Genomic DNA, 14,824 nt, shown 5'->3' with positions numbered 1-14,824 from the left:
TAAACAAGAAATTGGACATTCACTGCTAATACTGTAGCCTTATCTTTGCCATATCAGAACTAGTGGGGAAGTTAATGGGGGGGTTATAGTGAAAGAAATCATAATCATCATCACCATCATTTTATTATTTTTATTATTTATACCCCGCCCATCTGGCTGGGTTTCCAGCACAAATAAAAACGCCAAACATTAAAAACTTCCTGATACTGGGCTGCTTCAGATGTCTTTGAAAAGTTGTGTAGTGTCATTTGCTCTGCCTCCATCCATTGCCCCCCCCCCAATTTAATGGGTTGACTCCATGAGCCAAACGCGTTAAATTTCTGCAATAGGATTTTCAGGCTAGTCCATGACATCTCCATACTTGTTCCTTTTTGCACGGGCCTCTGTCTCCTTCTGGGGGTCCAAATGGGGCACTTTCTCTTTGGCTACATCTGGGACACTGGGTTGTTTGTTTTCCAGAAAGATCCATAAGTCAGAACACCTCTGTGTCTCCCATCGAGTCACTGTATAGCTTGCAACTGAACCTGCAACAAAGGAGAGCAGGATGTTCCACTGGAGCGGGTAGTGAATCTTCCGGATGAATTTTTGAAGAGCAAAAGCCATCCCGGAGACTGTAATAAATGCCCCCATGCCCTTCATGAATGCATAAGACTGGCAGGCAGTATATTCTTGTAGCCCCGGGTGCTTGGCTGCCACCGCTTCGTCCACGCGAGACAACCCCACGTTCACCATCTCTGCTGCAGACTCCAAGCTGCACACTCCCTCCTCCACCTGTGCCTTGGGCCCCTGAGATCCTCTGAGGTGCTAAAATGAGAAATAAGAGTTCAGAGAGAAGACCATTAGCAATCACATATTTTTCAAAAGCTTATTTTTCATTGGCATGGTTCACTCAAAGATTTATTGCTAATCAGTAGAGACATGGGAAACTAATAAGTTCCAATAAGCCTTAATTGTTTTTCCATCCATCTGGCAGTAGCCTTGCTCTACTATCATATTCCGTGTGCTGAAACCAAACTGCATTCCTCCTGCTGGGAGTAAACCTTGAGGAATAATCTCTGTCCACTGCCTTGCGGGACAAACCAGGAGCGGAGTGCCTAAGATGGTTTGACGGTGCCTTGTAGACCTCCTTCCGTCAACTGCCGCAGCCACCCTGGTGTCAAATGTACTGTTTTGCTTTCCTCTGGACCACATGCAGCGAGGCCCGGGAGGGGGGGTTGTGTTTTCTGGGCAGCCCAGGACTTCCATAAACGCTCCTCAGACTTGCGCCCTGGGAAGGTCACTTTTGTGCTGCTATTGTCTTCACCACCGGAGGAGCACTCCATTGTCTCTCGAGACGAAGGAAAGCGAGGCCGAGGGGGGGGGGGTCTTGTCATCTAGGCAGCCCAGCACCTTCATGCACACTGCCTAGGCTTGCGCTCTTCCATTGTCTCTCGAGAGGGACGGATACCAACAATGGATATTTTAAAATACTATATCGTATATATTAAATATTTAATGATTTTTTTTAAAAATATATATATTTTAAAATATATCGGAAATCTGCACAAAGAATACACAGGCACATCTCACTTACTTCCTCCCCCCTTTTCAACCGGGACTCCGTAAGAAACTAAACTTCCGCTTAGAAAACGGTAGACTGAAGCGCCACACCGACGACGGACGCGCTAAATTAACGTCACTGAAGCTATTCCCTGCTCTTGGCAACGGGAGCAGGGCTCCCTGGGATAGCATCCGGGAACTGAAGCAGTTCCTATCCGCGAGCGGCATGGGAGGGCGAGGGTTGATGTTTCATTCAACGCGGGAACAGCTAAATGTATGTATGAATGCTCGCGCATTAAGCACATGTGCACGAACACCCGAATAAAGCTAATGCGTGTTTGCGCAACGCCACTTCATGCTTCAGAGGTGTCAATGGGTTCCCAATTCCTCCCTTTGGCAAGTGGGCGGGGGACTCTCGCTTTGGATTGGCTCCAATAAACCCATAGTTTTTAAGCACAGCCTTGTAAAACTGCCAAGATTCATTCAGTTTTATCTTTTGGGGAGAACTGAAGAGAACTGCAGGCAAGTTAAACTGGAGTAGGGTGTTGTTTTTTATGAGAACATAGCCCAGTAGAATTGCCATTACTTTCCAGTACTGTATCGGGTTGCCAGTTCTCCTACCTAAGGTTCCTGCCTTAGACTGAAGCAGAAGTTGCTGCCCAAGAGGTCGGTCGGCCCTTTCCATCCTGGGAAAGGCTGTCTTCGTTGAACCTCTGCATGCATGCTGCTATAACAGCAGAGGAATGCTGCCAGGAAAAGGTGGCACCAACGTTTTCTAGGTGGGAGTGGGGCTGGGGTTGTTTGCTCCCCACCGCCAGCCCCACAAGCTTGGGGACAGCGGGGAGGCAGAGCACGCCTTCTCGCTGTTCCCCGACCTGGTTTGGAGGCTGGCGGTGGGAGCTGCCTGCATCCCGAAGCCTGGGGCTGAGCCACGCACCCCGGGCTTTGGGCAGATATCCGCAAGCCTGGGGAGCCCGGCGCGACTTCCCGCCGGGCTCCCTAGGCTTGCGGATAGCAGCCTGTTCTGGGGACTGGGGTCGGGGAAAGCTTGGCCTCCCCCGCCCCAGCCCTGCGCCTGGGGGGGGAAAAATAAAAGTGTTTTTCTTTATTCCCCCCCCCCCCAAAACACCTAGGTGCGCCCTATGGGCTGGTGCGCCCTATGGGGCGAAAAATACGGTAAATCATTTTGACTTAAAGTTTTCCAAAAGTTCTATTTCTCTTTCCCCCACCTCTCTCCACCAGTCTTGAGAGAGGTTCACCTTGAGTAACTGTTTAAATGGGCAATTTGTCTACATCTACATCCTGGTTTATGGAGTCTGTGTTTGGATACATTTTTGTTTCCTTTCCAGATCTTGGGATGGAGAGCAGCTGCAAGCCTTGCTTGGTCGGTGCTGCTGCTTCCTCTGTGTATTGCAGCCTTCATCAGCATCAGCAGCATTGACTTCTTCCACCCGGTACAATGGATCACAAGTATGTCAGTGCCCTGCCTGAGACAAATGTTACAGAGCAGTATTTATGCAGTTTTTTATTCAACATTATTTGGGCATATTATCACAGCAATCCTTACAACAGCCCTAACATTTAGGCCAGTGTTCTCGTATTACATGTAGAGCAAGGATGGGGATCATTTTTTTCAGCCTGAGGGCCCCATGCCAATGGTGGGGGGGGGGGTTAGAGGCAAAAGTAGGTAGAGCAACAAATGTAAATGGTGCCTTTGTACAGTAGGCTGGTTGCTACACACACTCGCACACCCCTCTGTATCCTCCATCCAGACATGCCAGAGGTATTATCAGAGTTACCTCTGGAATTACAATTTCTGGACTGGGAGGAAGGCAGGGTAATAACAATAACAACAGCAACAATGGTTTAGCGTGATGTGTGAATGTGATCGCTGAGTTTATGGCTGAGGTGAGAGAGACATCAAAGACCCCCTAGGTCTCAGCCCAACCTTGTAGGCACTAAGATCTAGTAGTAGATCTGTTGTATAGTACTTCTGATTCATATTTTCCCCCCTGTCTTAGGCTCATTCAATGACCTGTATACCTCCTACGTTATTTTCTGCATACTGCTAATGTCTGTGGTCATACTGGTAATAAGCATCTTCAACGTTGAGTTTCATGCAGGTTGGTGTTGAAAGCTGCATCAACTTAAAAAGTGCCGTTTGATTTGCTGATTTGTGCTTAACTCTATGCATAACGTTAGGCTTTGTTTTAAACTTTGGAATCTGTTTCTTTGTGTGTCAGTAGAAAACTTAGTTTCCTACCTTTGCTCTTAAAACTCTCAATTAATAAATGTGGAATAACTCTAAATGCTGTGCTAAATCCTTAAAGACCATTCTCCACTACTGAAGGTCTGATTTGGCTTTTTTAAAGAACTCACTATCCTACACTGAATTCATGAGTGCTTAAATGTGGAGCAGTGATTGCCTGAATGTAGTGTCTTGAAATGTGACACAAAGTATGTACGTAATGTGATACCCTTTAAGTCAGGAGGTGGTTAAACGTTCTTATTTGCCTTCTTACTTTGCAGTTGTGCCTTCTATTCCTTGCTCCCGGTTAGCTCTGATAAGCAAGATTATCCACCCGCAGCAAGTGATCCATTCCGTTGCTCATGCTGTAATGGGAATGCTGGTAGCTTGGTGTGCAGCAGTTATGACGAAGGGGAAGTTTCTCTTTTTATCTGTACCCTGCACAGCTACAGAAAGGTAACCCTGGGGGTAGTTCAAGAGCTGCTTATTAAAATGCAACGTCTTGCGAATGCTAATAATGAAATGCTGCCAGATAGTTCACATTAGGTGATTCTCATTTTGCTGCAAGTATAGAAAGCTGGTAGGAAGATGTGTGCAAGCAAATGTTTCCTGAGAAATAAATTGCTGTGTACTTGTGACCCTTTGGGTGCAGAAGATAAAAGTAGCCTTGTAGCCACAGGTGAGGCAAGGAGAGACTTGGTGGAGGAGGGAATGTTTGCTCCATCTCTCCTCTTCTAAGCTCCTCAGTATAAGGGTTTTTGTTGACAACTAGCCTGCCAAATGGCTAGAAGCTTGCATTTCCATGAAGTCCATAGAGGGCAGGGCTTCCCCTATACTGTAGCTTCTATAGGAAGTTAGTAACATTTTTGCAGACTAAAAATAATACATGTAATTATTTACAAACCTGGATTAAAATTCTCCAAAGAGGCTGCACCTTTTTCTGTAGCCTTTTCCCTATTTTTAGAACTTTTTTTTCATAGTTGCTGGACAGTGTTTTGGAATGAGTCCTCCGCCACCTTGATTTTTCAAAATTGGATAACATTTCCTTAAAAGTAGAATTAAGTATAGAGTTATTATCTTCCTGTGCAACTAAAGGCTAAAATTACTGCTTTGCTTCAGTGTAGCTGATGCTGATCTGCACATGTGCCTGAATGAGTACCACCTCTTCCTCTTGCTTCTTGGAGCCTTTATGGGTTACAGCTATAGCCTTCGGTATCTTGTTAACAATTTGAACTACCTTCCATTTCCAGTTATACAGGTAAGTGCACAAGTAACAGCAGGAATAGAATTCAAACACTGGGCCACCTGTAGTGCTTTTGCTTTTATGTGATCATGAAGGTCAGCGGTTTGAATCTGTGTGACAGGGTGAACTCCCATTGCTCTGTCCCATTGCTTCTGCCAACCTAGCAGTTCGAAAGTACACCAGTGTAAGTAGATAAATAGGTATCACTGTGGTGGGAAGATATACAGCGTTTCCGTGCACTCTGGCTTCCCTCACAGTGTTCTGTTGTGCCAGAAGCGTTTTAGTCATGCTGGCCACATGAGCAGAGCTTCCTTCTTTCAACGATCTCTTATATCCGCTTGCAGTTCTCAGGATCCAAATGAATGATTCTTGAGATTGTCTGTCACCCTGTTATAGTTGGGCTTTGATGCCATGTGACAGTAATTCAGTTTGTTGTAGCCATTTTACCACAATACAGTGGGTTGGATCCAAAGAACTCTGCTTTTCCCATAGTGTTTTCTAGGCTGCTCCCCCTTTACAAGCCCTTGTGTTCCATATGCAAAGGATGCCCTTGAGGATTTGGGGGACTCCCTAGAATCCAGCAGAGTGGGGCTGTGGCAGGATGGTGAAATCAGAATAATTTGGTTTGGCTGCCATGCACACACAGAAAGAAGTGCCTTTCCACTCATGTAGGACACCTTTGGATCCAGGCCAGTAACCTATAGTAATACAATATTTGGGAAGAGAGTAATTCTAAAATAGAAGAAAACATACTCTTAATATCTATCAGGATCTTGCAGTATCTGAAATCATTTCTGAGTTTAAAATGTGACATATTTTTAACTCCAAAGTCTGATATATGGTATGTGGATAAGAATATTCAGCTGTTAAACATTTGCCCAATCTTTTTCAGCAATACAAGTATCTGCGCTTCAGGAGGTCACTTCCGTTGCTTGCAAAGCATAGTTGTGTGGAGTCGCTTTATATGGTCAGAAACTTTTGTGCTGCTTACTATTTCTTTGGTAAGAATTTTTGGTAATTTTACGTCTCTCCCCCTGCCCCCTTTTCTGTAAATGATACGAGTGGGAAGTAAGGCAGCGTTTCCCTGATAACAAGCTGCTGAATTGGGGTGGGAGGGGTCTTTACATAAGAGTTGGCTGCCATAGTCATGCCCAACTTGTGGGGTTAACAGAGGCCAGTATAGGGGAGGGGGGAAATGTTCTGCATAGCGGAGTTTTGCCCCAATTTATCACCATTTCTTTTCCTTAAAACTTTCAAATTTCTGTTGGTAATATATTTTTATGCCAGAAATGCATTTCCTCTATGGAAGTGTTAATACACCTGTGTTTTTACAGCTTGATTTCTCCCCCCCCCCCATTTGTGGCATTTTAGGTTATATTCCAAGGGCATGGATAATTACCACAATGAACCTTCAGACTGATAGGTTAGTACCTATAATAAATGAATAAATAAATAGATAGATAGATAGATAGATAGATAGATAGATAGATAGATAGAATTTCTAACTCTTCATCTTGTAATAGAGGAACTCCTTGTACATTTTGCAGGTTGTCAGATTCCTACCCCATGCTTTAGGAAATGAGACTCCCAGAGCAGCTAAAAAAACAACACCAAGCTAGCAAGACTGTCCCCACTTTCAGGCGTATAATGTGACACACAAGGAAGAAGGAATGGGGAAGGAAGAGGGGGGAGGAAACAAGCTCAGACTTCATGCTTTAAAATTGCAGTTCTCCTAGCATTCAGTTGGGGTAGAAACATATCAGGTAGGCTGATGGAGTTTAGCCACTTAGATATTAAAACCAACACTTTTAATTGAGCCCAGAATATAATAGGAATGCTTATGCAAATACTAGAGTAGTGGTATAGTAATTCCCCTAGCAACCTACTCCTGTCTGTGAAAAGTGATGCATTTAATTGGAGTTTCTGGATTCTTGCTGAGGGTGGTCTAGCACAGATGTTTCTTTCTAACAAGATGTGCTAAGTAAAAAAGAAACCTGGCCTCCCCAACCATCCTGGTATGGGCGTCCTTCCTGCAATTGATGGCCACTCAAGGTCACATGCAGCTTTGATGTCGTACAGAGCTTCAAAACTAACTTTCCAGCTCCACCCCACCAGTCTGATGGTGCCCACAGGAGAATAATATTCTTCCATGGAGTAGGATAAATAGACTGAACACTAAAGCTTTCCACCAGGGATAGTTCTTACAGTGTTGGGAGATTTTAAAGATGTTTCAGGCTCATTGGGGAATGATGGTGACCTTATCCTCTCTGGCAGTGGGAAGTAACAAAGAACAGACTTCTCAGGCATCCTTGGTGGACTCACTGAGTCTGTTTGATTCTGTGTCAGTGGAAAACGTCCCAACTGTCTTCCACTATGCCCTGAGCAATCGTATGGGAAACACTTTCACAACAGAAGTATTAGAATCACATTTCCACTTGCATAGTTCATTTGTTGTGTTGTGTGAGCGTATATCAAAAGTGACCCTTTTGATATAGACCAGCTTGTTTTTATATACTGCTCATTGCAAAAAACACCATCTAATGATGTTGGCTTTCCTCCCCTGGCCTTCCAGTAAACTTCATCCTCTGGACACGATGGCTGGTCTCTTGGATTTGTCCCTTCTGTACCACAGCTGGCTATGTGGCGTGTTTCTTCTGATGACTTGGTACATTGCATGGCTGCTCTTCAGAATCTATGCCACTGAGGTTGGTGCTGTATGTCTGATACATACAATCTTACTATCTCTTCCATTTTTAAAGCAATGCATGAATGCTCTTACACTTTTTGTATAGCACAGCAGGACTCTTGAGATCAGATTAATCGGTTTTCAGTTGGATAATTTTACATTCCTTTCCCCTGCTTTCTTGTCAGGGCTGGGTTGGGTTGACAGCCTGTTTGTTTTGCTGGTTTGACCAGGCTTGCAAATGATCACAGTATATATTCTTATTAATTTTGACAAAGGGGTGTTTCTCATGGCAAGCTTCAGCTACGGTGTGCGTTCCATTTTCAGGCACATCACTTTCCTGTCCAGCCGACATTTGCGGAAGAAACTGACCAGTGTTTACCTAAAATTTTAAGCAGCAACCCCCCACCTCTTATAAAGGTATGAGTTTGGTTAAATACACAAACTTGTCGAATTGCCTCTTGCATAATATTTGTTATAATAGAAGCAATTTGAGTAAAATTTAAGTGATAAAGCATGGGGTTTCATGCAAGGTATTTTTCAATCTACCAATAAAATTCACACTAGAAGCTTGCAGCCAAGGATTTGACTGGTTTTTCAGATCACTATGGGAATGTAATCTTTTCTCACCTCTGTAACTTCTAGCCATAAGTTTCTTTTGCCCGTGTTCCTGGTTTTCCTTCCCCTGTCACATTCCTCCCCACCCCCCATTTCTCTGGATCATTTCTTTCTCCCTCCCCTTTCTGAAGTCGCTGTGCTTCTGTTTCGGGATCCGAACCCCTCTTTCCCTAGGTCCCTAATGCTTCTATTGTCACCTTCCTTAGGCCATTCTTTCTGGCTTGCCTTATCAGCTTAGCAAATGGCAGCCATAAATCCACTTCCATTCTCCATCCATTTTCATAACTCTAGCAGCTCAATCAGATCCTGCCAAATGCTTCACCAGTGCAACATTTTAGTGCAAAAATTTGTCTGCGTATCAGAGTAATTTCTTATACGTTTGCTTGCATACCTAAAATGGCTGAAGCTCTTTGTCCCTTATCTAGCACTTAATGAAAATGCAGTTCTCAGGTGTGTCTGGAAAAAAGCAATAATTTGAAAATAATTTATTTTGAGGGTTCAGGTAGATAGCCGTGTTGGTCTGATGCAGTCGAAATAAATTTAAAATTTAAAAATGTCCAGTAGCACCTTAGAGACCAACTAAGTTTGTTCTGGGTATAAGCTTTTCGTGTGCATGCACAGTTCTTCAGATACCTGTATCTGAAGAAGTAATTCAAGAAGTGTGGATACACGCGAAGGCTTATACCCAGAACAAACTTAGTTGGTCTCTAAGGTGCTACTGGACATTTTTTTAATTTCTAATTTATTTTGAGGGGGCAGAGTGAAGGGAATTTTAGTGATAAAATCTGAGTAAAAATGTTACAGCTGTTAATACTTCTAAACATTTCCCCCTGCAGTTCTTGGCTTTACAGGACTTGATGTTCCTTTCCCAGTATTCTTCTGTGCGGCGTCAAGAGGTCTTCAGCCTTAGCCAGCCAGGTATTTGGAAATAAAATATCTATGACCCATTAAGTCAGAAAGGGAAAGTGAGAAGTACTCTGTAAGAAGCTGACTTTGAGGAGAGTTGTTCTGTTTTCATTGTTGTAATTAGCAAATACTAGTGTGAGTAAAGGTAGGTTTTTATACAGAGCATCTTATGCTGACCACCATTGTGTCCAAAACAAGGTATGAGGAGGTCCAAGATGGATTGTGTACAAACAGCATTTCCCCTCTGCATTGGCAAAGCAGACGGTGCTTGTCGCATGCATTAAAAGTAATGCAGCTATGCATATTTTATTTGGGCTTTTTGGACCCCAATACAATTTTGTGAAATATGTTGGAAATGCCTCACTCCACTGCCTGATGTTCTAGTGTTTATTGACTAGCTTCTGATGGCTATATGATGTCGCTATATTCATGGCCTAACAGTTTGACCACAACTTTGGGCATTTAAAGGGTTGATGTTTGGAGTTGATTTTTTTTTTTTTTTTTACTTCACATACTTCACTGTAATATAAGGGCTTGCGTAATAGCCTGACCCCTGTTTTGGGCTACTTCACGCTATGTAAATTGGCTAGATTATTTTGGTTGTAAGTTGCTCTGAGTTGCCTTGGGCAAGATAAAGTGACTAACAAATGTAATTAATACTAATAATAAGTTTTTAAGTCTAGACATTCTGCTTGTCTGTAAAAGGTGGACACCCTCACAACTGGACTTCAATCTCCCAGGAGTGCTTGAAACTTTTAAGTGATCTGACACAGAGACTGATAACGCACCAGGAGGCCGCAGCTGCAAACGGGAGGCTGAAACAGCAGTCTGTGGGGGACATGAGACAGCCCTCTAGCCCTCCAGGTACTCGACGAATCAGTTGCAATGCTGCAGTCCTTGAGTCTCCAAATCACAGCTGGGCCTGCCAATGGGTGTTTGGGGAGAATCTTGTTTCAAAAAGGGGTAGGACAGCTGATTTATTGTTTCAGTTGCATTTGGAGCTTCTGCTGATTTTTTCTCTCTAAAAAACACACATTCCAGTGGGTGTTCGTAAAGAGCGGCTTCAGACTTTATGTGGGAATGCTGCCTTGCCATGGTTGTGCTGGTGTTTTCTTACAGTAAACCCATGTTCACAGGCACACATTGCTCAGCCTGCAGTGAAAATGTACTAGGGAACTCCCCGTGGTTTCTGTCCACTTTATGTCATGGGATATGCATCTGCCCTTCATGCTTTGCTTGTGTTACAGCAGTGTCTCCCCCCCCCCCCCAGTAAACAATTATAAGGTAAAGGTAAAGGACCCCTGGACGGTTAAGTCCAGTCAAAGGCGACTATGGGGTTGCGGCGCTCATCTTGCTTTCAGGCCGAGGGAGCCGGCGTTTGTCCACAGACAGTTTTCCGGGTCATGTGGCCAGCATGACTAAACCGCTACTGGCGCATGGAGGAACGTGACAGAAGCCAGAGCACACAGAAACACTCTTTAATCAGAGTGCATGGAAACGCCGTTTAACTTCCCGCCACAGCGGTACCTATTTGTCTACTTGCACTGGCATGCTTTCAAACTGCTAGGTTGGCAGGAGCTGGGACAGAGTAACGGGAGCTCACCCCGTCGCGGGGATTCGAACCGCCGACTTTCCGATCGGCAAGCCCAAGAGGCCCAGTGGTTTAGACCACAGCCGATACAATTGAAGTATAATAAAGTATGAAGCAGCCCTAAGGAATATATCGCCTCCTGTTGCTGCCCGTCTGGGATTTGGACTGCTGGGATTTGGATCGCTGTCAGTAACTAAAACATTAGGTTTGCAAAGTGCATGGCTTAGTGAATGCTACTTGTTGGTATAAACCATTTTGAGTTCTTCTTGTAAAATATTCTTATTTGCCAGGAGCAGCTGCTGAAGAAACATCATTTCACACTCCAAGGTCCATTATGCTTCCTCGAACCCAAATGCCTTCTCTGGTCAAATCATCTCTGTTGCCTTTGAAGACATCCCCTTCTTCTGATGCCAGAAGCAATTTAGGGTCACCTTTCACTCCTCTGAGTCGCAAGGCTGGCGTGCTGGATTTAAACTCTCCTTGGAATGGATCTGTCCAAAGTCCCCATATTATGAGGAGAGGACCAAAATTATGGACAACAAGTTCAGGTAGAATTTTTTCTCTCCCAACCTTAGTTTGAGCACTTGGCTACTTATTACTGGGACACCCAGTTGGGCTTTTTTTTTTATAAAAAAGGGGTGGGGGAACCAACAGTTTGGATTTCTCTTGTAGATCTGCATTGGACAGCCTCTTCTCCTGAACCCTACCCAATGAGTGCTGTTGCAGGCGGTGCAAATGTAGCAGTACAACCAAGTTTTATCTATATGTGGCTGCAGAGCAAGAAAGAGCAGGTATACGAAATCAAGCAATTAATGAGTCAATACTTCCACCAGCATTATTTTCTTGTACATTTCCCCAGTGCTTTGTAATGTAGTTTAGTGCATTTCCCAAAGCAATCTGTAAACTTTCAGCAATGACCACTTCATAGCAACTCCTATCCCTGCAATGAAGCAGCACATTTTTGTTCTGATCATTGACACAACTCCAAAGATTAAAGCTTCTACTCTACTGAAGCTCTTGATTAAAATAAATGTGGGTTGCAGAACATAAACCACTGTCAAATGCAGTGCTTGCAGTTCAGAACACCTAGACCGTGGAGAGAGACTAAGATAAAACCTGAAATGCATTTATTTGGACCTGCATACTGTTTTAAATTGTTGGGAATTAGTTCCAACAAACTCATTTTAGGATTGGGGTGTCAACCAGTGAAGCTTAAAAGTTTTGGATTACTTTTAAACTGAGAGTAAATATCATTTTGATCTGCTGAATATGTTCCGTTGTCTTTTCATTGATATTTTCTTCTTCCAGATCAAAAGCTTCTTATCAAAACGAGTACTGATAATGTATTTTTTCAGCAAGGTAAGGATGAGGACATGACTTAGTGATCGAAACTAACTGGGCAGCAAAGAATTATTGTTGTTACTACCTTTTGAACTACTTCTATGAAACCTATGCTCATAACTATTGAACTCAAACAAGATAGGGGAAACTGTTACCCTGCAAGCAACTCTCATCATCCCTGACCATTGGCCCTGCTGGCTGGGGCTGATAGGACATTTGCAGGGGGACAGGTCCCTCATCCCTGAATTAGGACTTGGTACATTGATCCTTGAAACAAATGCTGTGTAAACTGAAAATTTAGCTTCAAAATACTAATCTTCATAGGGTTAACACACTGAGCACTGAAACTATTTTCAGATTAACTTTTCATACAGAGCTCGTGATGGCTAAACTTTGGTTAGTTCATTTTATTTCTGTATTTGAAAAGTTCTGTATATATGGTTGGCTAAAGGGTTTGCAAAAACACCTCTCTCTCTCTCTCTCTCTCTCTCTCTCTCTCTCTCTCTCTTTCTCTCTTTTCTAGAACCCCGAGGCTTCAATTCAGGCTCTCTTTTCTGATACCCAAATGCATATTTGGGCTTTGGAAGGTAAGCACTTTCTTCATATTGGAAATGGCTCTCAGATGAATATTTATGCTGCTCCCTTTGATTTATGTGGTAACCTTGCAGTGAAATTCACTCAGCAATATCAATTCATTTTTCTTTTGGCACACCCTCCCTCTCAGTTTCTGGGTTCTCACCCAGGGCTGAAACAAACTCTCAGCTCACCCACAAAAGCCTCACAACCAGAAGAGTTTCTGGAAACATCAGACATCCCCCTAGTTGCATACTCTAGACTTGCTTTTTATGGGCAGGGCCAAGGTAGATGGCATTTCCTCAGGCTTCCTACAGCTCTAGTTCCAGGTACAGCTGGTTTGTAGAGTTCCCCGGGGGTCCAAGGGCCCTCCTCCACCCCAGTTTTTTCTTCACCCTATGCCCTCTCCTTGTGTTATAATCCCAGACTAAGCAACAAGTTATCCAGACTACAAATTATTCCTTTCTTTAGGTTTGTCGCATCTCATAGCAGCTTCATTTACCGAAGACAGATACGGAGTTGTCCAAACAACACTGCCTTCTATTCTGAATACGTTGCTAACTCTTCAAGAGGTGAGGAGATTTACTTTTTTATTTGAAAAAAAAGTGATATGAACTCATAACGTGTTTAAAAGATTGGTTTTGGTTTTGCCATGACTTTTTTCAAGGAAATTTTAACCATAGAAGATAAGGTCTGATAAGGTAAGGAGGATATTGGTGCTTCAGTTTCCTGTTGGTTTATTTTCATCCTAGGTGGTAGACAAGCAGTTCAAGCTTCCTCATGTTTCCAGCAAACCCCCCCGGATTTCAGGAAGTCTGGCAGACACTTCCTACAAAACCCTTCGATTTGCCTTAAGAGCGTCACTGAAAACTGCAATCTATCGGATCATCACCACTTTTGGAGAGCACTTAAAGTGAGGTTTCGGCTCATAAAGCTGCCTTAATGGTCATTTCTAAATATAATGAGATGTACCATAGGCTTCCATCTCTTTTCACAAATGAATGAAAATAAAAGGTTAGCAGGAACCATGCTCTACGTAGAGAAAATAAAATAACTGTCTGCCAGGGATTTTACAAATTGTTATGCACAGCAATCTGTGTAGCTTTGTACAGAAATGTGCTTCTAAGGCAGCATACACACTATACCTTGAAAGCACATTCAGAGCACATTTGCCCCCTCAAATAATTCTAGGCACTGTAGTTGGTTAAGGATTACAGTGGTACCTTGGGTTACATACGCTTCAGGTTACATACGCTTCAGGTTACAGACTCCACTAACCCAGAAATAGTACCTCAGGTTAAGAACTTTGCTTCAGGATGCGAACAGAAGTCATGCTCTGGTGGCACGGCAGCAGCAGGAGGCCCCATTAGCTAAAGTGGTGCTTCAGGTTAAGAACAGTTTCAGGTTAAGAACAGACCTCCGGAACGAATTAAGTACTTAACCCGAGGTACCACTGTACTAAGAATTCTAACTCTGAGAGGTAAACTGCAGTGTTGTAGGGGGGAAATGTGCTTTGAAAGTATAATGCGTACGCAGCCTGACGGTGCTTTGAAGAAACCAGGAGCTGCGTGATAGCAACTGAAAAGCCTTTTATCATGTCACTACCCTCCTAGACCATGAGTTGACCCCAGCATTACCATCCTTCCATTTCCTTGAATTTCCAAGTGATAGCAGAGGGATGATAACGTTGAGCTACATTTATTTGCCCGGGTGGTTTAGGCTTCACGTTTTTTTAAAGAAAGTCATCAAACCCTTTCCGAACTTTGTATATTGAAGTGTTTGGGGAGCAGGTCTGCAAAATATGTTTTGTGTTTTTTTCTGTTCTCCAGTGCTGTGCAAGTATCTGCAGAAGTCAAGAAAAGACTCCAGCAGTTCCTGGAGTTCAAGGAATAGTTGGAAGTCAAACTGCCTGTGCTGTTTCAAATCAAAAGAAATTGAAACTGATTTGATCTGTCCTACTGACTTTCCAGAGGTGTACTTTAATTGCAAGTCACGGGGTGACTAAACTGTCAACAGAAGTACTTGAAACACTTGGAATACGTTATTTGACATTTTGTATAATAAAGTGTTTTGTTTTTTTTA

The 14,824-nt window shown here is 43.4% G+C and overlaps 2 protein-coding genes across 4 annotated transcripts; one reads left to right on the top strand and one right to left on the bottom strand.

Moving 5' to 3' along the window:
• Window positions 1–107: 107 nt before the first annotated feature.
• TMEM141 (transmembrane protein 141) lies at window positions 108–830 on the bottom strand. Its single transcript, XM_083510173.1, has one exon. The coding sequence runs from the start codon at window positions 730–732 to the stop codon at window positions 340–342; it is 393 nt and encodes a 130-aa protein (XP_083366299.1). The 5' UTR covers window positions 733–830; the 3' UTR covers window positions 108–339.
• Window positions 831–1,733: 903 nt separating this feature from the next.
• On the top strand, window positions 1,734–14,820 carry NDC1 (NDC1 transmembrane nucleoporin). Of its 3 annotated transcripts, none has more exons than XM_083510092.1 (18): window positions 1,734–1,813; window positions 2,889–3,009; window positions 3,561–3,662; window positions 4,069–4,243; window positions 4,907–5,045; window positions 5,923–6,031; window positions 6,402–6,453; window positions 7,603–7,735; window positions 8,041–8,133; window positions 9,168–9,249; window positions 9,943–10,101; window positions 11,119–11,376; window positions 11,501–11,619; window positions 12,137–12,187; window positions 12,693–12,756; window positions 13,214–13,314; window positions 13,495–13,655; window positions 14,572–14,820. In XM_083510092.1, exons 1-18 carry the CDS (start codon window positions 1,766–1,768, stop codon window positions 14,633–14,635), a joined length of 2,031 nt encoding a protein of 676 aa, XP_083366218.1. In that variant the 5' UTR covers window positions 1,734–1,765; the 3' UTR covers window positions 14,636–14,820. The 3 variants fall into 3 exon arrangements, with proteins under 3 accessions (XP_083366218.1, XP_083366217.1, XP_083366216.1); XM_083510091.1 differs by having other exon boundaries at window positions 1,803–1,905; window positions 11,125–11,376; XM_083510090.1 differs by having other exon boundaries at window positions 1,803–1,905.
• Window positions 14,821–14,824: the final 4 nt, after the last annotated feature.

This window comes from Podarcis liolepis, assembly GCF_965112155.1.
Source record: "Podarcis liolepis genome assembly, chromosome: 6".
NCBI lineage: Eukaryota > Metazoa > Chordata > Lepidosauria > Squamata > Lacertidae > Podarcis > Podarcis liolepis.
The sequence above is the reverse complement of the archived record's forward strand: the minus strand, read 5'-3'. Positions and strand labels throughout refer to the sequence as shown.

Excerpts from the sequence above, each read along its gene's own strand:
- TMEM141 (XM_083510173.1), bottom strand. The coding sequence starts at position 732 with ATGGTGAACGTGGGGTTGTCTCGCGTGGACGAAGCGGTGGCAGCCAAG.
- NDC1 (XM_083510090.1), top strand. The coding sequence starts at position 1,816 with ATGTATGAATGCTCGCGCATTAAGCACATGTGCACGAACACCCGAATA. Across the intron at positions 3,010-3,560 it reads CCCGGTACAATGGATCACAA|GCTCATTCAATGACCTGTAT; the intron begins GTATGTCAGTGC and ends CCCCTGTCTTAG. Across the intron at positions 13,656-14,571 it reads ACTTTTGGAGAGCACTTAAA|TGCTGTGCAAGTATCTGCAG; the intron begins GTGAGGTTTCGG and ends TCTGTTCTCCAG.